The sequence below is a fragment of the Nomascus leucogenys genome, chromosome 22a (assembly GCF_006542625.1).
Source record: "Nomascus leucogenys isolate Asia chromosome 22a, Asia_NLE_v1, whole genome shotgun sequence".
In the NCBI taxonomy this organism is placed as follows: Eukaryota; Metazoa; Chordata; class Mammalia; order Primates; family Hylobatidae; genus Nomascus; species Nomascus leucogenys.
In genome coordinates this window covers 102,532,079-102,555,739 of record NC_044402.1, presented here as the reverse complement: position 1 = coordinate 102,555,739, position 23,661 = coordinate 102,532,079, and the positions used below count along the sequence as shown (strand labels likewise).

Genomic DNA, 23,661 nt, shown 5'->3' with positions numbered 1-23,661 from the left:
TGACAGAACAAGAGCAAGACCTTGTCTCTAAAAAAAATAAAAAAATAAAAAATAAAGAATAAAGAAAAAAAAAGACTCAAGTGAGATGTGTGGTTGGTTGAAATGTTTAATGGCCCCAGGCTCTGAGAATCTGCCATGCTCTTCTCCATTCATTTGATAAACCAGATTCTCTACTTATCCTGACTGGATCATTTCCCCGAAGATGGGGGTTGGTCAGACACTGCCACTGTTTTTGGAAAATTTCATTATACGTATTTTAGAGACAGGGTCTCACTTTGTCACCCAGGCTGGAGTGCAGTGGTGCCATATAGCTCACTACAGCCTTGAACTCCTGGGCTCAAGTGATCCTCCTGCCTCAGCCTCCCAAGTAGCTGGGACTACAGGCATGTGCCACCACACCCAGCTAAAATTTTAAATTTTTTGTAGAGACAGGGTCTCACTATGTTGCCCAGGCTGGTCTCAAGCTCCTAGCCTCAAGCAATCCTCCCTCCTTGGCCTCCCAAAATGTTGAGATTACAGAATGAGCCACTGAGCCTGGCCAAAAATCTTATGTTGGGCTCTTGCTCTTTTATGTTATCAAGAACTCTGCTACCAGCCAAAGCTCTCGTCTTTGCCTATTACTGCTACCCAGTTGTCTTTTCCCATCGCCCTTACCAAAGGCGACTTCTGGCTCTTTTAATGCTTCAAGTTCCATAGAATAATATTGGGATTGACAGAGTCAATCCCCATAGTACTAAACAGTTTACAGATGGCTTGCAATAATTTTCTATATAGCCACGATGTAGATCTTACTGTGCCCATTACAGAGATGAGCAAACAGAAGCTCAAAGAGGTTAAATGACTTGCTTAAGATCTTACACTAGTAAATGAGAGAACAGCCATTTCGATACACATTTCTGGCTCTAAATCCTATATATATATTTCACATTATATTGCCACAAAAATCACAGGATTAAGGAATATAAGAATGGAACAGATCTAAGAAATCATCTAAAATCTAGAGTCTAGACCTATGCTGCCAAACACAGTAGCCACCAGCTGCATGTGGTTATTTAAATATAAATTAATTAATATAAAGTAAAAAGCTCAGTTTCACTGTTGTACTACTACATTTCAAGTGCTCAATAGCCACATGTGGCTAATGGCCACTTTATTGGACAGCCCATATGGAACATTCCATCACTGTGAAAAGCATTATTGGACAGTGCTGGTCTGCACTAACCCCGCATTTTACAGATTGAGGACTATGCAACCCAGAATCCCAAGACCTCGTTTTGGGAAACGCCATTTTAAGGTGTTAACATTTAAGGTGTTAAGGTGTTATCTGAGAATTGGTCATAAAATCAACATGTAAATCAACATGTACCTTGTTCAAAAGATTTTCCTTGTTGAATCCAAAATGAAGGGAAGACAGGCAGGAGATGGTATTTTGGGGGTACACCTGAAAGATCTTGTTGTGGTCTGAGCTTCTTTGGTACATTAAGTTGACTGTCCTGGAGCAGCACAGAATCTTTGATGTATCCTGAAGAGTAGATCAGGAGATATTGATAGAAATAGTGGTAGCCAACTTCAAGTTCTTGGCGGTAACTACAAGGTTCCTCACTTACACTAGTCTTGGCTTTGGACATTGCCCATTAGGGAAGACAATTAGAAGATGAGGGAGATTAAAAAGTCAGATAGAACCCACAGGGGCTTGTCTGGGTGCTTCTGGTTCTGTGCTACATGTGTACTTCCTCCACCCCATCATTCCCAAGAACTGGGTCTCCCTGGTGGAAGGAGCATGGCTGCTTCTTTGGGGCAAAAAGCTCCTCCTGCCTCAGGAGGAGATCCAGTGGCAGTGGATGTATCCTATTTGCTTCTGTGGGCCCCATGGTCAGCAGCCTCCTCAATCCAGTCATTCTGTAAGTATTTATTGAGGGCTTCCCTATGGGCCCACCCCTCGGCTAGTCAGTGAAGTGGATCCAGTGGAACCAGACTTGGGCCCTTTTAAAAGGCACTCAGTAGTCTATTGGAGAGACAAAACTCTCTTGTGTTCTGAATGGCTCTGAGTGTCAGTGTAATATAAGGTCAGAAAACAAGGAGCTCAATATTGACTGGAGTTTTCAGCAAAGACTTTGTAGAAGGTGTGAGCTTGAAGGGTGGGGAGGATTAATCGTAGGGGTGTAAAGAAGTCCCAGAGAATATGTACATTAGTATCACAAAGTGGGGAGCTCTGAGACGTGCAGCAAGAGGGTGGTAGGGGCCATTGGACTGATGGGCTCACACCAGATTCTTGCCATTGTGCCTCCAGCTTGAGGGCTTCACCTTCAAGAGGGGCTTTGGCAAGGAATTATGGCAAGGAGCTCAAGAATGCATGTGTGTGTGTGTGTATCTTTCCTTAAACCACACGTTTTAGCCATGGACTCCCATGGAGGACTCGACCTTTTCTGAGGTTGAGAGGGGCCTTCATCCTGGGGAATATTGGACCTAGGCTATAGGAGAGTGGCCTGCTCTGCCCTCTGCCCCACTCAATGAGAAACACTTCTTTGGTTAAGTGGCTGTTTCTCAAAAGTTTCAAATAAATGGAACTGCTTATAACTGTGGAACTGCCCTGAGAGTAAAACCAATGACTGGAGGAGCCCACAACTTTCATTTTGCTTCAAGTCACCACTTATTGGGGGAGTGAATTGCTTTCTCTTCTTCCTCAGGGTAAACCTATAAAGCAGGAAGAAAGTCAGTCTTTCTCTAGTCCTGGCTGTTGTTGCTGAAGAAATGGCAAACAGCCGAGTGGGTACTGGCACATTCTCTGCTCACTCTTCTCATCCCAAATAGGCTTGCCAAATAAAATACAGGATGTCCAGTTAAGTTTGAATTTTGGATAAACAATGAATACTTTTTTAGTAGAAGTACATCGCGAAGATTGAAAATTGCAAGTGTAACTGTTTATGGGTGTTGTGGGGGTGGGTATGCATGTGCTAAATTTGGCAACTCTAATCCCCAACCACTTCCCATTTTTGTTTTCAAGCATTTACAGAGTGCATTTAGGGTCTGTTCATCAGAAGGGTGTCCATCGCACTCCTAATGGATTGTGCTGGAGAGCCACCATCTTTAAGAGGAAGAGTCCTAACATTTCGTTTCTGGGAGGACCTGGGATCACCTCACATGGGGAACTAGGGAATGTGGGGAAGAATGTGGAACTATGGGGGTGCAGGGTGGATCTGACTTCTGGTCCCAGCTCTGCTTTTGACTGAATGATCTTGGACAAATTACTTTGCCTCTCTGGGCTTCTTCTTCCTTATCTTGTAAAAGATGGGGGTTGAACTGGAGGGTCTCTGAGTGGAGAAGATTGGGAAGAAAGTTCTGGCCTGGATGTGGCATGTGAGGCTGCTGAGGGCAAGGGATGGGAGTGAAGGCAGGACTTCAGGCCGTTCTTCCCTCTGCAAATGCGTCAGAGGACAAAGGACGGGAGCTGTGAAAGGGGCTTGTGGGCTACCAAGCGTGGGACTTGGCTTTAACACAGAATTGGGCTTGAAATCCTGGTGTTTCAGGTCTTGATGGAAAACACACTGTCACACCAGAATGGGAGGTGGGGCAGTTTGGGGTGTGCTCCCTCCCATTTCCCCACTGACCTGCGCACCAGAGCCTATACATGGCATCTGGGGGCCAAGTCCGCAGGAGGCCTCGGAGGTATCTCTTGGCTGAATGCCCTGGCTGGATCTGCCGTTGGGCCTGGCTCTCCAGCTGGCTTCGGAAGTGGAGGTATGGTTGCCAGGCTCTGTCCTGCTCTCCCTGTGGGGACACCAGTCAGCAAACAGCACAGCTGCTGAGCCCTGAGCCACCCAGTGATACAGGCTGGTTAGCACAATCTTCATCAGTAACCCAGGAAACTCCCAGAAGGTGCCAGAAGGCACCAAAAACAGATGCCTCGGCTAATAGACATGAACCAAGAGCCCTCAGAGCAAAGCTCTGAAAGGCCCCTGCAGGTTTGCAGTTGGAAGCAGAAGGAGAAATGACATATACCAGATCCCATCTTGAGATAGAGTATCAGGAAAGGATAAAAACTTCAGAAGAAAACACATTACCTAGTTCAGCCTGTGGAAATCATTTTAGTGTCTTCAAAAATGGCTCTGTACTGTAATGGGAAAGCCAGCTCACAAATCTGCATTGGCATTCAATGTTTGTAATGTGAATAATGGGACAGACAAATCATGTCCATGTTCATGGGGAGCCTGGCATTTTGAAAATATCTGGCTCTGATGCATTTCATTTAAGCTGGGGAGAATTTTCTGGGAACCTATCTGCCAAAGTCAGTGCCACTGTGCAAGACATCATGGGGAATAAATATGAATAATAACATCTTACAATTGACTAGGAATTTACATTATACAAAGAAATTTCACCTCATCTGTAATCCTCTAAGGTGGACTGAGTTACTACAACCACTTAAGTGATGTAGAAACTCTCAGAGGATGATTGCTTAGGCACAAGAATAGCAAATGTGTGATATTTGTGTTGACATCTCTCACCCTCCCCAGTGTCCATGGCAGACATCCCTAATCAATCACAGAATTCTTTACTGCTGAACTGAAGGTGATCTCAGAATCCATTTTCTCCTTAAGAACATTTTTGAAACTGAGGCATAATTTATATAACATGCACAGAGCTTAGATGTTCATTTGATAAATATTGACAATTGTATATACCTTTGTAACCACCACAGAAAACAAAATCCAGAACATTTTCATCCACCCAGGGAGTCCCTCATGCCACTTTTTAGTCAGTATCCTCCTACCCACCAGGTAATTGCTATTCTGATTTCTAACACCGTGGACTGTTTTGTTCTATTCTTGAACTTCATATGAATGGAAACATACAGCATATATTCTTGGATGCTCCATGAAAGTGATCCACACAGTGTTCCAGTGAGAACTGGCATGAGAAATGAAACCCACTTAGTCCCCTCTGGCTAAGGAACTCTCCCAAGGCAACAATATAGCCTGGAAGGATAGAGAGCAACTATGTGGAGTCAGTTAGAAGTAGAGTTGGGCTTGAATCTAGGGCTTCAAAATCCACATCAGTGCAAAGCCTCTTGTTCTTCAATAACTGACCATCTCATCAAAGGACTGGACCAGGAGTTAGCACCATGAACCAGCTTGATGTCAAAACAATAAATAAAGATGTTTTGAGGCAGGTGCCTCAGTGAGTGTCCCAGACTGTAAGAACTGTATTCTAGAGAGACCAGAGTTTTCATACGTGTTAGGATGCAGTAAATCCTGACTCGACAGGCTTGAACAATGAGAAAGAACATTTGTTATCTCATGTAACAAAAAGACCAAAGGCTAGAGAATACCAGGGTTGGTTAATTCAGTGGCTCAATAGCTCTGGCATCCTGAAACTCATTTTGTAGGCACCAAATCTCTTTCTACCCTTCAGAACAGTCTTTCACTTCAGTCTTATGGGCCTGCAGAGGCTGAACAATGGACACAGGGAAACATCAAGTGGGTCCAAAAAGCACAAGCCAAAGAGTGGGAAGGAGACAGCCTGTGAGAAAGCTTGGGAAAGAGCCTTGGATTTACAGCCAGAGCGCCTGGGCTCAAGGCCGGCTCTGCCTCATGGGAACTTTGTGATCTTGCGTGAGCTCTGGAACCTTCTGAACCTCTCTCTAAAATGGAGCTAATATAGTGGTAGAGGGAATGGAGAGTGCATGGGTTCTGGAATCAACCCGAGAGTCAGGTTTCATAGTGCCTGGCACATACTAGAGGCTCGATATTGTGGGGAAATGAATAAATGAACAAATAGTTCCAATCTCAGCCCCACTACTTCTCAATTGTCTAATCATTATATAATTTCGCCCACAATACTGACATAATACCTCGTTTTTGGTGTAAATGAAATAACGTAAGTGAAAGGGTGTCCCACTGAGCCAGCTTATGGTAAGGTGAGAGGGTGCACGCTCTCATTCCCTGCCCACCCTGCACTTGTGAAAGCACTTTCTAATCTCTCAGTACTCCTAAAGGGAGCCGAGGAGAACACAGTGGAGACTGAGCAGAGGCTTTGCCTGAAGATGGAATTGATCTTGAGATCTTGCCCCATCCTTGGGCATGTTAATTTCTTCTCTGAATAATTTTACTCAGTGTCCTCAGTGTAAGGATTATATGAGCTGAGGTATGTAAAATACGTAATGCTTAGCACATAGTAGGTGGTGAACAAATATTAGGTCTTTTCTCCTTTCCCTTGTCCAAGTGGTGGGAGACTATGCTAACTGCCCAACACTTATTCCCCCTCACTTCTTTTTGCTAAAAGAGCCCCAATTTTTTGTCAGCAGATCCCCTTTCCCAAATAGTCGTCCCTCATTATCTGTGGTGAATTGGCTCCAGGACCTCTGTGGATATTAAAATCTGTGTATGTTCAAGTCCGTTATATATTATAAAATGGTGGTAGTAATATTTGTACAGTATAGCCCGTATGCATCCTCCCTATACTTTACATTGTTTCTAGCAACTTATAATACTGAATACAATGTAAATGCGGTATAAATAGTTGTTATACTTTTTTTTTTTTTGTTTGGATTGTTATTTTTTTTCCTGAATATTCTCGATCCCTGGTTGGTTGAATCCAGGAAAGTGCAGACATGGAGGGCCTTGCTTTCCCAGACTCCACTGCGTCTCAGGGTGGCCAAGGGACCTAGCTCTGCCCAATGAAACTAAGGGGAAACTACTGGGAGCCTCTGGAAGGTCTTTGTTTCTTTAGAGAAGGAACGGCTGTGCAAGGATGGCTCGCTGGCCCCTTTCTTCTGCTTTGAACCCAGATGTGACCTCTGAAAGTATGGGACCATCTTGTGAACATGCACTAACAAGCCTAATAAGAAAAACCAACATTCAAAGGATGGTGGAAGGAAAAGATAGCACTTGAGTCCTTAATGGCATTGGCGAGCAGCTGGGCAAGCATGAAACTCCTGCCGCTCCACTTTGTGTTACCTGAGATAATTAAATCTCTTTATTGCCTAAATCAGGGGTTAGCAGACTTTTTTTTTTTTTTGAGATGGTCTCGCTTTGTCAACCAGGCTGGAGTACAGTGGCGCTAACTTGGTTCACTACAACCTCTGCCTCCTACGTTCAAATGATTCTCCTGCCTCAGCCTCCAGAGTAGCTGGGATTACAGGCATGTGCCACAATGCCTGGCTAATTTTTGTATTTTTTGTAGAGACAGTGTTTCACCATGTTGGCCAGGCTGGTCTTGAACTCCTGACTTTAAGTTATCCACCTGTATCAGCTTCCCAAAGTGCTGGGATTACAGGCTTGAGTCACCATGCCCAGCCTGGAAGGTTTTTTATAAAGGGCCAGACAGTAAATATTTTCGGCTTTGCAGGCCATATGGTCTCTGTTGCCACCACTCAACCTGTCCTTGTAGTGCAAAAGCATCCACAGGCAATATGTAAACAAATGGTCATGGCTGTGTTCCAATAAAACTCTATTTACACAAACAAGTAGTGGGCAGGATCTGACCAGTGAGCAGTGTTTGCTGATTCCCCAGCTTCAACCATTGATAATCATGAAATATGTTGCTTGCAGCCAAAAGTATTTCTGATACGTGGATACAATATGGGAGCAACAGATTTAAAGCTGCTACAGATTGAAGGGGTGGGAAACAAGCACTGGAAAAAAGGGGATGATTAAGATGGATTGATAACTAATAAAATCACATCAAGTGGGCCCAAAATGCACAAGCAGCAGAGTGGGAAGGAGATAGCTTGTGAGAAAGCCTGGGAAAGCGCTCTAGATTTAGGGCCAGAGTGCATGGGTTCAAGGTTCAAGATAAAAGAAAACATGGCTTACTATTCAATTGGCTTTACTCCTTGGGGACTTATGAATTAAATGAATGCTTAGAATTCAAACATAGAGCATCACCTGCTCCTTGATGTCTGGAAAGTTTATGTGGCAGGTACTTCAAGTGCAAAAACAGCCTAGAAATTCAGTCTCATGTGGTCTTGAGGCTTTTCCCAGAGGACATGAAAGAAAGAATTATAGAGAGGATGGTGGAAGCTAAATGACACTTTCACTCCATTTTTTCACTCAGTCATACGATAAATATTTGTTGGGTACTTTTTATATGCCAGGCACTGCGTTGGACCCTGAAATATGGAGCCATTAGACGAGAGGCCTTTTCTGGGTGAATTGGAACCTCATTTCTTTTCTGTGAATCTTTGCTTTGACTGACTTTCCTCTGAATGCAGTAAGGACCAGCATCTTCCAAGATGCTGTGGCCCCTGTGCGGATGGCAAGATGTGCTGTTTGAGTCTGGACAGGAACCCTTGCAGTTTCTCATTAGTGGGCATTTCTTTTTCTTTTCCTTTCTTTCCTTCTTTCTTTCTTTTTTTTTTTTTTTTTGAGACAGAGTTTCAGTCTTTCACCCAGGCTGGAGTGCAGTGGTGTGATCTCGGCTCACTGCAACCTCTGCCTTCTGGTTTCAAGTGATTCTCCTGCCTCAGCCTCCCGAGTAGCTGGTATTACAAATACCCAACACTAGGTCTGGCTAATTTTTGTATTTTTAGTAGAGATGGGGTTTCACCATGTTGGACAGGCTGGTCTCGAACTCCTGACCTCGTGATCCGCCTGCCTTGGCTTCCCAAAGTGCTGGGATTACAGACGTGAGCTACTGAGCCTAGCCATTAGTGGGCATTTCTGAAGCACCAGTTTGGTTCTGAAACTTTACTGAGAAGCTTGCACCATGATGCAGGGAGTTGCCAAGAAGAGTTAGGGAATCCTAGACCTGGAATTTAGAGTATTTACATATATTTTTGCTTAGGATTTGGAAGCTGATCTTGGTGTATTCATTTCCTATTGCTGCTGTTAACAAATTACCATACATTTAGTGGTTTAAACAACATAAATATGTTATTCTCATACTGTTCTGGAGGTTGGTTAGAAGTTCAAAATGGGTCTCACTGGCTAAAATCAAGGTGCTGACAGGCCTGAGTTCCTTCTATAGGCTCTAGGGAAGAATCTGTTTCCCTGCCTTCTCCAGCTTCTAGAGGTCACCCCCACCTTCGTTCCTTGGCTTGTGGCTCTTTCCTCCATCTTCAAAGCTGGCAACATTAAGCTGAGTCCTTCTCAGGCTGCCCTCTCTCTGATCATTCCTTCTGATTCCTTCTTCTGCTTTTAAGGACTCTTGTGCTTACCTTGGGCCCACCCGGATCATCCAAGATAATACCCCTATTTTGAGGCCATCTATTGATGACAACCTTAATTCCATCTGCAACCTTGATTTCCCTTTGCCCTGTAACCTTACATGTCCCAGGGATTAGGACATAGATACCTTTGGCAGGACATCCTGTCTACCACATTCTATTTAAGTTTTTTTCTAGTTTCCTGGTTTCTTTTAATAACTTCTCAAATTATGCCTGTGAAGTTGGTTAATAATGTCCCATCTCATTGGATAAACTGAAGCACTGAGGGATGCCCAAGGCCTGCTTAGGGCTAACCGAGGATACCAGTCAGGGTGAAATCTACTAACTCACTTCCAACCTGTTGAAGAATATTTTCAGTGGAAAATAACAAAACATGAGAAAGCATGTATAGTATAATTACAACCTCATACAAGCATATCCTGTATATAGTCATGATGGAAAGACTGGAAGAAAATAGATGAAAAAGCCAATAATGGGAGTATTAGGGTGCTGGGCATAAGATTACAAATAGTTCTTTCTTCTCTCTCTTTTTTTAAAAGAATAAAATCAAGTTTTCTGTAATATAGATTATATTTCTAAATAGAAAACCTGTTAAAAATTAATTAATTTTCTGGCACCCACCCTCTTCTCATGCATATTTCTTTAGTTCTTCCCTAAAGTTATCCTAGACCTAACTACCCACTCAAAAGTCACTCTAAAATATAAAAGGAGACAGAAGGGAGCTGGGGAGGGAGTTTCTGGAAGAGGAAAATAAACATGACAGCAGGAGGCTGGCTACAGATGGTTTCAGACTGTTCAGGCCTGCCTCGGCTTTGCCAATCAATCCCAGCTTCAGGTTTCTTCTGCAATGAGTAATTAGTGTGCACGGGGTGGCCTGTTATCCACATTCCACCATGAGTGCTTCCTTTAATGAGGGACTTGCTCTGGCCAGTTGCCTTCCTGATGCATATCAGGTCTCTGAATGCAGAGGCATGAAGGGGACTCCCGTGTACCTGTCCCTTCCCCCGCACTGGCTGTCCTGTCCACCTGCTCTAGTGCTGGCCACAGAAGGTTTTCAGAGGATGGAAGGAGACGGTAGGGCTTGTGCTCCTGCCCAGCAGATATGGGGTGGCAGGGAGCCAGAGTCCCCAAGAAGGCAACAAAGGCCCAGGTAGCCAGCTGCCATCATACCGCAGAGGGTGGCCCAGCGTTTGTGTGCAGGAATCAGCAGAAGCGTGAAGAGAGAAACCCCCAAATCCCAGAACTGGCAGGCACAGCCCTCCACAATTTGGCCCCACCCACTTCCCCAGGTATATTTCCAGCAGGGAGCCTGGCTAGTGACCCTGACTTCCCCTCCCCTGCACCTTCTCCCCTAGAGGCCTCTGCTCACCTAAGCCTGGAAGGTCTCACCCTGCTTATCTTTACAAGACTCAGCTCAAATTCTACCTTCTCCAAGAAGCCGCTCTAGATTTTGCCCAGTAAGAAGCAGTCACACTCTCTGCCTTCTTTGTTAGGAAATCATAATCTCGCTCCTCTTATGGACTGCCTTGTATCAAAATGTCACTGGGGCACAAATTGGCCTCTTTTCACCAGATTGTGCACTCCTGGTGGGTAGAGGTTACAGCCCCCTCGCCCCCCTGGCCACATCCTTGTAATCAATATGTCATTAAACAATTTGTTGAGCATCTGCTATGTGTCAGGCACTGTTTTAGGCCCAGGGCAGTTCCTAACTACTCAGATGTTGGCTCGATTGAATGGAAAAACTCAATAATGTCTGCATTTTACTGCTGACCACCTGTGCTCTGAGCTGCCTGCTCCAGCCAGAAGTCCTTCTCTCAGGAGGGGCACAGCTGGCATCTCCTAGCCCTCAGTCTGTCTTGCTGGAGTCAGTGTTCTCTGGCAAAGGCCAAACCGTAGAACAGGGTGACTGCTCATTGTTGTTGCACCTGTGCATGTGTGACTGGAGCCAGCCTTGGGGCTGCCAGGTGAGTGCAACTGGAGTAGAGGTGGGGGCAGGGTGGGAGGGGAGAGAAGCCACTTGCAGCTGTGCCTGGAAAGCATCCTCCATCCCCAGCCTGACTTTGATCAGCCTCGTGCAAACACTGCTGCTCTCAGCCAGCCCTTTCTCTGCAGGTTTAATTTTTGGGATTCTGTGCAAATGATAACTCTCTCTCCTATCTATCTTTGGTGAGTGTATGTTCCTGGATACCAGGCCATAAAGAAGAAAGTCGTGAAGTGGTCTGAATTTTCTCATTAACGCACTGTTGTAGCAAGGCTTGATCCCTGACCAAACCATTCAGCATCAAAGATTTGACCAGCCATATGTCATAAATGTAAAGGTACAACTAGGATTGCTAGCAGCAAAAATTAGGCTCCAGGTCCTACGAGAGCTCAATCTGCCTGGATTTGAATCCTGTCTTGATGACTCACTAGCTGTGTGACCTTAGGGAAATTATTTGATTCACCTGTGCCTCAGTTTCCTTATCTGTCAAATAAGGATGACAAAAGTACATACTTTACATGCAAAAAAAAAAAATGAAATTGGACTCTTACCTTACACCATTTACAAAAGTTAATTCAAAATGGAGCAAACACCTAAACATAAGAACTAAAACCGTAAAACTCTTAGAAAAGTTTTCCCCTGGAGTTTATAACCATAGGGGAAAAGCTTCATGACATTGAGTTTGGCAATGAGTTTTTGAATATGATATCAAAAGAACAGGCAAAAAAGAAAAAATAGAAAAGTTGGACTTCATAAAAATTAAAAACTTTTTTTTTTTAAAGACAGAATCTTGCCCTGTCACCCAGGCTGAAGTACAGTGGCACGATCTTGGCTCACTGCAACCTCTGCCTCCCGGGTTCAAGCAGTTCTCCTACCTCAGCCTCCCTACTTTTGTGCATCAAAGGACACTATCAACAGAGTGAAAAGGCAGGCAACCCATGGAGTGGGAGAAGATATTTGTAAATTTGTATCTGGTAAGAGATTAATATCCAGAATATCTCTCTTTGAGAAAGAGAGACAGAGACAGGGTCTCATTCTGTCACTCAGGCTGGAGTGCAGTGGTGTGATCATGTCTCACAGTAGCCTCGATCTCTTGGGCTCAAGTGATCCTCGTGCCTCAGCCTCCCAGAGTGTTGGGATTACAGGCATGAACCAATTATTCAGAATATCTAAGAACTCCTACAATTCAATGACAAAAAACCAAACAACCCACTTAAAAAATGGGCAAAGGACTTGAATAGATATTTCTTCAGAAAAGATATACAAATGGCCAATACACACATAAAAAGATGCTGAATGTCATTTATCACTAGGTAACTGCAAATCAAAACCACAGTGAGATTCCACTTGACACCCACTAGAATGGCTATTATAAAATAAAAAAAAATTTTTTCAGGTCAGACAGGTAATGTGTTGACGTTGTAACAAGGTTCAGAGGGTGGCATATTCACACATGCATGTGAACACCCAATCATCATGCTTATGAAATACAAAAGGATCTGGTTATTATCAAATAAAAGTGTTTAAGGCCAGGCACGGTGGCTCATGCCTGTAATCCCAGCATTTTGGTAGGCTGAGGCAGGCAGATCACCTGAGGTTTGAGACCAGCCTGACCAACATGGAGAAACCCCATCTCTACTAAAAATACAAAATTAGCTGGGTGTGGTGGTGCATGCCTGTAATCCCAGCTACTAGGGAGGCTGAGGCAGGAGAATCACTTGAACCTGGGAGGCAGAGGTTGCGGTGAGCTGAGATCATGCCATTGCACTCCAGCCTGGGCAACAAGAGTGAAACTCCATCACCAAAAAAAAAAAAAAAGTTTAAAAAGAAAACAGAAAGTAACAAGTGTTGATAAGGATATGGAGAAACTGGAACTCTTGTGCACTGCTGGTGGGGACGTAGAATGGTGTAACTAACTGCTATGGAAAATCCTATGGTAGTTCCTCAAAGAATTAAAAATAGAATTACCATATAATCCAAACAATTCCACTTCTGGGTATATACACAAAATAATTGAAAACAAGGACATGAACAGATATTTGTACATCCATGTTTATAGGGCATTGTTCACAACAGCCAAAATGTGGAAGCAACTTAAGTGTCTGTTGATGGAAGAATGGAAAAACAAGATGTGGTGTATATATACAAGGGACTATTACTCAGCTTTGCAAAAGAAGGAAATTCAGATACATGCTACAACATGAATTCATTCTTCTAATGAGTGAAGACATTATGCTAAGTGAAACAAGTTAGCCACAAAGGATACAACTGTATGCCTTCACTTATATGAAGTTCTTAGAATAGTCAAATTCACAGAGACAGCAGAAATATGGTTGCAGGGGCTGGTGGCAGAGGGAAATGGGGAGTTACTGTTTCATGGACATGGAGTTCAGTTTAGCAAAATGACAAAACTCCTGGAAATGGATGATGGTAATGATTGTACAACAATGTGAATATACTTACTGCCACCAAACTGTACATCTAAAATGGTTAAAATGGTAAATTTCATGTTATATGTATTTTGCTACAATAAAAAAGGCACCTACCTTATTAACCTGTTGTGAGGATTGAGTTAATAAGTGTAAAGCACTTAGAATGGTACTGGTATAATACTAACTTCTACATAAGTGTTAGCCTTTTTTTTTTTTTTTTTTTGGAGATGGAGTTTCACTCTTGTTGCCTAGGCTGGAGTGCAATGGCATGATCTTGGCTCACCGCAACCTCTGCCTCCCGGGTTCAAGCGATTCTCCTGCCTCAGCCTCCCAAGTAGCAGGGATTACAGGCGTGCACCACGACGCCTGGCTAATTTTTTTGTATTTTTAGTAGAGACAGGGTTTCTCCATGTTGGTCAGGCTGGTCTTGAACTTCTGACCTCAGGTGATCTGCCCACCTCGGCCTTCCAAAGTGTTGGTATTACAGGCATGAGCCATCGTGCCCAGCCCCAGCCATTGTTATAAATATTCTGTCAGTTATACAAGGGAACCAATGAGTGAAGTACATAAAACCTAGAGAAACAGGAGTGTATTGGATCATATATATAGCTTATTATAGAAATGCTGCTTATCATCCAAATTAATTTTAATAAAAATCTGATTTGGTTTCCTAGAATTACAAAGGGTTAGCTTAATGGATGTGTTGAAAGACTCAGATCCACTTTTTAAACATACTGTTAAAGCTGGGGAGATGCTTCTTTTTCTCTGGGGCATGTGGAGTTTTCAAGATCAAGCTGTCTAGGGGTTAAACGTGGGGCTTTGGAATCCGTTGTTGGGCTCCAATTCTAGCTTCACCACTTAGGTATGTAATTTTGAGCAAATTAGTTAATGTCAAGCCCCAAGTTTCCTTCCTATAAAACGGAGGTAATGCTAGCATCTAGCTCTTAGGCTTGTGCAGATTGAAGGAAGTTATACAGGTAAAATGCCTGCTACACACTAAGCACTCAATAAGTCCAGCTGTTATTGACATTACCTTTGACCTCATAGTTGGAGTTGACCATGTTTCTCTCTGACCTTTCCTACTTCTAGGTTTATTAAAGGCTCCAAATACAACATCTCAGGACCTGCTCCAATGGAGCACACTCAGAAAAAGGAGTGCAGGCAAATTGCTCTTTCTCCCCTTTGCTGCCTTGGTGCCTACTTAACACTGTTGACAGCCACCAGAGCACTTCCTACATTTTACCGACACCGTCAAACAAGTAGCAGGTTATTGATCAGAACTTGCAAGGAAACTTCATCCTCCTAATCTCTGGCTAAAAGGGTAACAGATAATTTATAATTCTCTCTCCTTTTCTATATTTTTAATTTGTATAAAAACCCTATATTATGGTTAGAATGGGAAAAATAAACTTAATTCAAAAGGCATGTTTTTTACATTATTTTCTACTTGATAAAATGGTTATCTGGGCCGGGTATGGTGGCTCATGCCTGTAATCTCAGCACTTTGGGAGGCCCAGGCGGGAGGATCGCCTGAGGTCAGGAGTTCAAGACCAGCCTGGGTAACATGCTGAAACCCTGTCTCTACTAAAAATGCAAAAATTAGCCAGGCATGGTGGCATGCACCTGTAATCCCTGCAACTCAGGAGGTTGAGGCATGAGAATTGCTTGAACCTGGGACGGGGAGGTTGCAGTGAGCCAAGGTCATGCCAGTGTACTACAGCCTGGGTGGGTGACAGAGCAAGAATCTGTCTAAAAAAAAAAAAAAAAAAAGGTAACCTAAAGGTTCCTTCATGGGGGGACATTGGCTGAAAATGGCAACGAAAAAGTTAAATGCCTCGAGTATTAAGATGTGGGGAGAAATTAGGCAGTACAGAATGAGTGGTGACTATTCAGTGGAACAAGGCTGACAATACTTTTAAACTTAACGAAATTTATAATGGAGATGGCAGTAGCAATACAGTTGGCCCTCGCATCTGTGGGTTCCACATTTGTAGGTTCAACCAACCATGGATCAAAAATATGTGGAAAAAAAAAACAATAATAGCAATATAGACCAGACGTGGTGACTCACGCCTATAATCCAATACTTCGGGAGCTGAGGTGGGAGCATTGCTTGAGCCCAGGAGTTTGAGACCAGCCTGGGCAACATAGTGAGACCCCATCTCTAAAAAAAATTTTTTAAAAATTAGCTGGGTGTGGTGGCACATGTCTGTAGTCCTAGCTGCTTGGGAGGCTGAGGCAGGAGGATTGCTTGAGCCTAGGAGTTCAAGGTTATAGTAAACCACAGTCATGCCACTGAACTCTAGCCTGGGCAACAGAGCAAAACTCTGTCTCTACCAAAAAGAAAAAAAAAAAAAAAAAATATATATATAACAATAATACTAATAAGAACAATGCAGCAAAACAGCTATTTACAAAGCATTTATACTATATTAGGTATTATAAGTAATCTAGAGATGATTCAAAGTATATGGGAGGGTGTGTGTAGGTTGTATGCAAATACTATGCCATTTTATATAAGGGACTTAAGTATCCTTGGATTTTGGTATCCTCAGGGATTCCTGGAAGCAATCTTGGTCCTTGGTTTTGAAATCAATGGGTATCCTGGGACCCTGCAGATACCAAGGAACAATTGTACAATGTTGGTTGAAATCTACTATAGTTATCTAAATCCTGTTTATCTCTCAATGGAACAGAGAAGTGGCATGTCCTGTGAACTGAATTTTAAAACACATTATTTTAAATACATTATTTAATCAATGTCTCATTGTTGGTATTTATCCTACCCCAAATTATGATTACTTAGGTTTTATAGCTATTTGATGTCTCAATGGGAAGCTGAATAAATTAAAGGCCTCAAGAAGAATGGTTTCAACTTTGGAAATGCTAAACAAGATTTCCTTCTGTTAAAAAGTAACAACAACAAAAAACCAACCAAGCGACATATTTGTGTGTATCCGGGAGTCTAAGAATGCTGACCTCTGATTTCTTGACTTAACATTTATCTTTACCCATTAAGAGTTGGGCCATCAAGAAAGTTCAGGGGTGGATGGATGCTGAGTTATAAACTCCAGACAGGTTGCCACATGTGTGCTGTCAGATCCAGAGAGCTGGAGGTACTGTGAGATGCTTTAAACCTTGACTTGCACCTTTCTGCGACAGCCTGTATTCTTACAGGTCTGGGTGGGGCCTGAGTCATGCAGGTTTCTTGATTCACAGTCCAGCCAAGAACCGATCCTTCCGTGAGCAGCACTATTACTCTACCCCTTTTTCCATCCTCACTTTGGCTCTTGGACTTTGAGTGCAGTGTTTTAAACTCTTGAACTATCCTATTTGGACAAAGAAATACTCACCCTAATGGACAGCTGGTGTGGTTACTGGTGGACTCAACTTGCAGCACTGTTTGCCATTCCATTTTCCTCCCCGAAGCCTCTCACCTTGATCTCTAGGGTCAACTGTCTACCTCTTTCAAAGCTATAGATTTTTTATTTTATTTGTAAAATCCCATAGTTTAAAAAATATATTTGATAAAAAGAAATGTATCAGCCTCCTGAGCAGCTGGGATTACAGGTGTGCACCACCATTCCCAGCTAATTTTTTGTATTTTTAGTAGAAACTGGGTTTCACCATGTTAGCCAGGCTGGTCTTGAACTCCTGACCTCAGATGATCCACCTGCCTTGGCCTCCCAAAGTGCTGGGATTACAGGCATGAGCCACCACACCTGGTCAATAATCACTTTTTTAAAAACAGATTTATATTAGAGAGGTAATGTTTTCTATGTGGCCCAGTCTCACATTCTGGTGCAGTGATTTACTTGGCTGTATGACTTTGAGTGAGTCACTCAAACTCTCTGTGCTTCTATTTCCTCACCTTTAAAGTGGATAATAATAGTACTTACGCCCAGGATTATTAGGAAGCCTAAATGAGTTAGCCTATACATCACTCAGTGTCCAACCAGGAAAATAGAAACTAAGTAAACACAGAAGGAATTTAATTTAGGGAATTGGTTGTACAGGTGATTGGAGAGGTCAGAAGGCAAACGGATGGGGGGGGCAACATTGAGATCAATAACATCAGGAAGCCAGCACCACATTTACACTAGAAGGACAGAGGGAGGAGCTGGTAGGGTCACCTGGAGGAGTCGGGGGTCATAGTGGGCCTGTCTGTTGAGAGCTGTATCACAGAGGTAATGCAGATGCTTCTTTTCACTTGAGGCAGAGTGGGAAGGGAGAAATACTGTGGTCTTCCTCTTTTTCTCCCTCTCCAATCTCTTTCCAGTGTCTCCCATTGGCAAATTCAACCAGAAGCCAGTGGACACCAATGTTTGTGGAATTATACATAGCCTGTGGTCAACCTGCCTGCGATGCAGAGCAGAGCAGGGGAAGGGAACAGAGGGAATCTGAGACAAACAGGCCGCGACCAGGCACAATGACCACTGGAGTCCCTTTGAGTCCACAAACAACAGGGCAGAGTGCAAAGTATGCAGGCCCTGGTGAGGTAGGCAGTCCTGGATTTGAATTCTGGCCTTGTCATTTAGTAGCTCTCTGGCCTTGGGCAAATCACTTATCTACCCTGAGCTTTGGTTTCCTCATCTATAAAAGGAGGCAAGAAAAACTGTATCGCACAGGGTCATTGTAAGGATTAAATAAAATAATATTTAGCTATAATGCAACAGTAAGCATTCAACAATTGGTATTCTTTTATTCAAGAATTTATTATTTTTAAGGCAAAGAGCATTGGGTATTCAGTCAAGATCATCAAGCTTCTCTATTTTGAAAGACGAAAAGAGGGCAGAGGAGTCTTTTCTTTTGGAAGCTCTGCCTGGCATGGGGGTAGGTGATAAATTGTCCAACAATGATTCTGGGAGATGATCTAAGAAACATTGGAAATATCATGCATGACCAAGTCATTAATTCCACAGACATTTGTGGGTACTCTTTCTGGAAATGATTTAGACATGGTCCTCACATTGGAAGAGATGTTAATCCATCAGGAATGACAGACAGTCAAAGAGATAAAGCTCAGTGCATGATGGTATGGGAATGTCTGCAGAGGAGGGAGGCAATGGGCTATCTCTGCCTAGGCAAGTGGGAGAAGGCTTCAGTGAGGAGATGGTATTTAAGTTGTGTTTCGAAGGATAGGTGGGAGCTTGCCAGCTGTAGAAGTGTGTGCAAAAATGGAGAGTCATGAAAGGGCACAGGTGTTGGGGAATGATGAGCTAATCACATGGGTGGGGCCTTATGGCATCCATGATTGAAGTGGTATAGGAACAGGTGGGAAATGTGGCTAGACATGGAGCAGAAAAGCCAATGTGTGAAGGGCCTGATAGAAGAAGCTAATGACTTTATTTTGTGGGGAATGAAAAGTCAGTAGACACTTTAAAATTAGGGAGTCACCCACCATTTCTAACCTAGAATCTTATAAAGGGACACATCTTCCCGGAGTATCTTATGGCCTCAGCCAAAGGGCTGATGCATGCAATTATATAAAGCAGAGTCCAGGTGCACAGCTCACAAGACATTAGGAAGTATGAATCAGAAAAATGAGCACAGGCGTTTTCCCTTAATATTGTATTCAGGATGGAAAAAGTCATTAACTTATCCTGCAGACGCTGAAGGGCTCAAGGTAAATATTTAAAATGTTCTCCCTCCCATTTCCACAGAGCCAAGAACATCAGAGGTGGGATGATGATGCTTGTGGCTATGAGACAGGATTTCAGGGATCCTGATGAAATGTCTGCTGGCCTGAATCTGTCTGAATGCTGAAGAGGACTTTGTGTTACTCTAACTGAAAGGAAAACACAAAATGATGATAATGTAGCCCTTTATGCTTTTCAGAACCCTTTCACATACATATCTCATGTAAGCTTCGTGACAATGGTGTGCAGCAGATAGGGCTAAGAGTACAGTCAATCTCATTTTAGAGATGAAGAAATAGAGGTCTGAGAGTTTCATACCTTCCCTGGGTCCAAGAAGTTATTCCCAAAGCTGCAACTGGGTTTCTAGACACGCTGCCAGCACCTTTCCCAAACCCAAGGGAGTGTTCTGCCTACCTGTTGCCTTCCATATGCCAGGATGGCTTCTTTGAGGTCTTGAAGTGTGTGCAGTTCAAGATCCAGCTTCCTCCAGGGACCTCTGGGGCAGCAGGGGCCTTTTCTCCTCTCTTTGGGTGTCCATGCCGAAATGGCTAAACCTTCTGAGTAGAGGATCAGGGCACCCTTTCTAGTGCTGAAAGTTTTAGGGAGAAAGAGGCTCCAGGAGTGCTGGCTGGCATTGTTCTCATCTTGAGGTTTGCTGACAGGAACATAATCTTCTGGGGACCTCCAGTTCAAGTAATCCTGCAATGAAAAGCAGCCACTTTGACGGAGCCACTGTGGAAGACCTTTCTACAGCAAATACTGCTTGTGCAAAGCCTTCGGCATTTTTTTAGTTACTGATTTTCTCTGAATTGTTCACACGATGTTATAGAACACAATTGCTCTTCTTAGCAACTGCCTTTTCTCTCCACATTTCAAAATTAGTAGAACCCAGGGCATGGTTCTCTTTCACCCCATTACAACTTTCAGGAGAGTCACGTATGGCTGGAGGATTAACTCAGCTTGCGTGTAGGTTACAGGCTGGTTAAAGTTTCCTGGTATGCAAGTAAGTGGTCAGAATTATTAAGGGCAGCAGATAACTTTGAAATTAGACCTGGACTAGCTGGCAGTTTAAATAGGAGCATTCCAAGCCACCAGCACTTCAGCTGTACGTGGGGAGAATTTCTATACATTCCAGATGCTATGTAACATTACCTAATTTGGCTATTTAGGGGCCTATAAAGCGGTTACATATCTTGTAGGTAAGTAAATGCCATTGGCCATACAGGTCCTTTGAAACTTTATATGCCTTTTAACACAGCAAAGGTCAAATATCATGACAAAGTACCATGACAATGGAAATCTCTGTATGACCCCCAAATTTGCAAAGTATCCCCAGTAGATCTCTTATTCCTGGCAGGATTCAAGTGAAATAGAAATCTAGTATAACAAGGGAATTTTGCCACCTCTTTAAAATCTTCTAAAACGAGTTTTTTTTTTTGGACCTATATTAAATATGAGTCCTGTGGGTTGAATTCCAGAAAGTTCAAGGAAGCCATTGAAATGGCATGAACACACACAGCATTTCAACCGCAGAGCACGACTTCCAAAAACCAAACAGCCATCAGTTTGCCTAGAACCAGGTGGAAATTCTGGTCTTGCACCAAACCATCCAAATTCCAGACAATCTGGAATCTCCTTTGGTCCAAGCAAAGACAGCTACAAGGGGAAAGATGAGGGCCCCAGTGGCAATCTCGGTGTGTCAGGAAAACGATGTTATTTTCTTGAGTTTCATGAAGGAGGAAGGAAGATCTTCCAGTGACCCCGCCACCTCACTAACAACACAAACCAAGACACACATGGTTTACCTCCCAAGTGGAAACATAGAGCATTCCTCTCTCACCTCCAAAATGTGCCTTTCTTCAGCTGTGGGACTCACCTCTGGTTCAAAGTAGACTTCTAACTTCTGTTTGTCCTGGCCCAGCTTCCCGTGGCCCCGGCTCAGGAGGGAGAGCGTGAACATGTTTCCCTCTGACCACCCCTTCTCAAGGGCAGTCCATCTTGGTTTTGAAGGCTGAAATCTGGTCACACCTCAAGATTTCCAGAGCTCACAGCAAGTCCAAGAAGACCACAAACACAGGGCCTTTTATTAAATTTTTTCCTCTCGCAGCAGCTTCTTAATAACAACCAGCCACACAGTTTAGACAGTATGTGTCTTTGTGGAGAGAAAAAATAAACCGCACAGCCAGCCTCCTCAAGCTCTGGATTGTCTACTCTCTGGGCGACCTGTCTTTCCCCTTCTCCTGAGCTCTTGTTTTCCCTTGGTCCCGGTTGCTCTGTTACTAGCCGCGTGCATCTACAGATCTCGGCCACAGCACCATCCTTCTCGTCTGAGCGGAGGTTGTTTCCTGGTTGCTATGGCAGCACAGGGAAATGAAGTCCCTTAAACTAACCCAGGCAAGGCAGAGACGGGTGCCGGGTGCAGTGTGCATTCCCCAGGGATGGGGGTAGGGGTCAAATGGACACTGAAGGGACCAGGCTCAGGTTGCAAGTCCCAGTTGCATGGCGTGGGGGCCTTGTTGGGGTACTTTTTCTGTTATTGTTCTCATCTTGTTTTTAGAGAGCGTCTTCCCCTCTCTCCTGATATGTGAGCCTGTCACTGTCAACTAACCATTAACAGAGCCAGGGTATAATCTAGGTCACCTAAAACCACCTGTGACTTTTTCCTTGGCTGAGCTCCATCATCCCCTCGACTGGACATGAGATCTCATTATGGTAGTTGCTGCTTTGCCTGAGCGGGAGACACTGGGATTCTCTAGCTTGCTTTGCATACCTGGTTCTCAACTGGGCAACCTATCCCCAGATGGGGGTGCTCTGGAAATGTGGGTGGGGGACATTTTGGTTGTTGCAATAATTGGAAGTCTTGATGGCATTGAGCAAGCAGAGGCCCCAGATGCTAAATGTTCTACATTGTGTGAAATTCCCACATAGTGATGAACTGTCCCACTAGAATGCCAGGAGCACCCGCTTTGAGAAGCACTGCATAGCCTGGGAAGCTTGGATCGCTTTGACAGTGACATTGTGATGAGCACATACAGGAGGGAAGAGGGTCAGGAAACAAAAAGACCCCTTTGCTGGGGATCTAGGAACCTGCTCAAGCCTGGAAAAGCAAGCTGCCTGTTAGCTGTCAGCTGAACTACCCTGGCAGTCTTGTGGGAGTGCCCCCTGCTGGCCTATATGAAGAAGCACAACGGACTACAAGCCCACTTACCTTTTTGATCTTCCTATGTGGCACTTTCCCCTCCCCCTCTGACCCCTCCACCCCCAACCGAGTTCAAGTCTCCTGAGAAAGAAATAGAGGTTCTGTTGTAAAATAAAATAGGGTTTATTATGGGGAATCAAGACAGCGAATGAGTGAATGCAGACGCTCCAAACAGAATTTAATCAAAACCACAATGAGATACCACTTCACACCTACTAAGATGGCTACTATTAAAAAACAAAAACAAAAACAGAAAATAACAAGTATTGGTGAAGATACGGAGAAATTGAAAACCTTGTGCATTGCTGTTGGAAATGCAAAATGGCGCAGCCTCTGTAGGAAATGGTATGACAGTTTCTAAGAAAATTAAACAGAATTACCAGTAATTCCACTTCTGGGTCTATATACCCAAAGGAGGTGAAAGCAGGGTCTCAAAGAGATATCTGTATACTCATACTCGAGCAAAATTATTTATAAGAGCCAAAAGGTGGAAGTAACTCAAGTGTCCATCGACAGATGAATGAATCAACAAAATGTAGCATATGCATACAATGCAGTATTATTCAGCCTTAAGAAGGAAGGAAATTCAGTCGGTCACCGTGGCTCACGCCTGTAATCCCAGCACTTTGGGAGGCCGAGGTGGGCGGATCACCTGAGGTCAGGAGTTCAAAACCAGCCTGGCCAACATGATGTACTAAAAATAAAAAATTAGCCAGGTGTGGTGGCACACGCCTGTAGTCCCAGCTACTTGGGAGGCTGAGGCAGGAGAATCGCTTCAACCTGGGAAGCGGAGGTTGCAGTGAGCCGAGATCGTGCTACTGCACTCCAGACTGGGCAACAGAGTGAGACTCCATCTAAAAAAAAAAAAAAAGGAAGGAAATTCAGACACATGCTACAACACGCATATACCTTGAAGACATTACACTAAACAAAATAAGCCAACCATGAAAGAACAAACATTGTATGATTTCTCTTATGTGAAGTACTTAGAGTGGTCTGATTCATAGAGACAGAAAGTTGAATGGTAATTGACAGGGCTGGCAAGGAGAGGGGAATGGAACATTAGTGTGTAGTGGGTACAGAGTTTCAGTATGAGAAGATGAAAAAGTTCTGAAGATGGATTCACAACAATATGAATGTACTTAATGAACTGTAAACTTAAAAATGTTAAAATGGTCCATTTGAGCCAGTGCACTGGCACACACCTGTCATCCCAGCTACTTGGAGGCTGAGGCAAGAAGATC

The 23,661-nt window shown here is 43.6% G+C and overlaps 1 protein-coding gene and 1 non-coding gene across 3 annotated transcripts in view; both read right to left on the bottom strand.

Moving 5' to 3' along the window:
* The window catches only part of KIAA2012 (KIAA2012 ortholog), a 134,779-nt gene extending 113,232 nt beyond the window's left edge, over nt 1–21,547 (bottom strand). For both annotated transcript variants that reach the window (XM_030804180.1, XM_030804181.1), the window contains exons 1-4: nt 21,095–21,547; nt 19,633–19,917; nt 3,609–3,768; nt 1,367–1,522 (exon numbers count right to left, since the gene is read on the bottom strand). In XM_030804180.1, coding sequence (XP_030660040.1) covers nt 1,367–1,522; nt 3,609–3,768; nt 19,633–19,917; nt 21,095–21,178 — 685 coding nt within the window. In that variant the 5' untranslated portion in view covers nt 21,179–21,547. The remainder of the gene's footprint in view (nt 1–1,366; nt 1,523–3,608; nt 3,769–19,632; nt 19,918–21,094) is intronic.
* On the bottom strand, nt 12,543–12,646 carry LOC115832702. The gene has a single exon (XR_004028214.1). It is a non-coding gene; the product is annotated as a small nucleolar RNA U13 (small nucleolar RNA).
* Nucleotides 21,548–23,661: the final 2,114 nt, after the last annotated feature.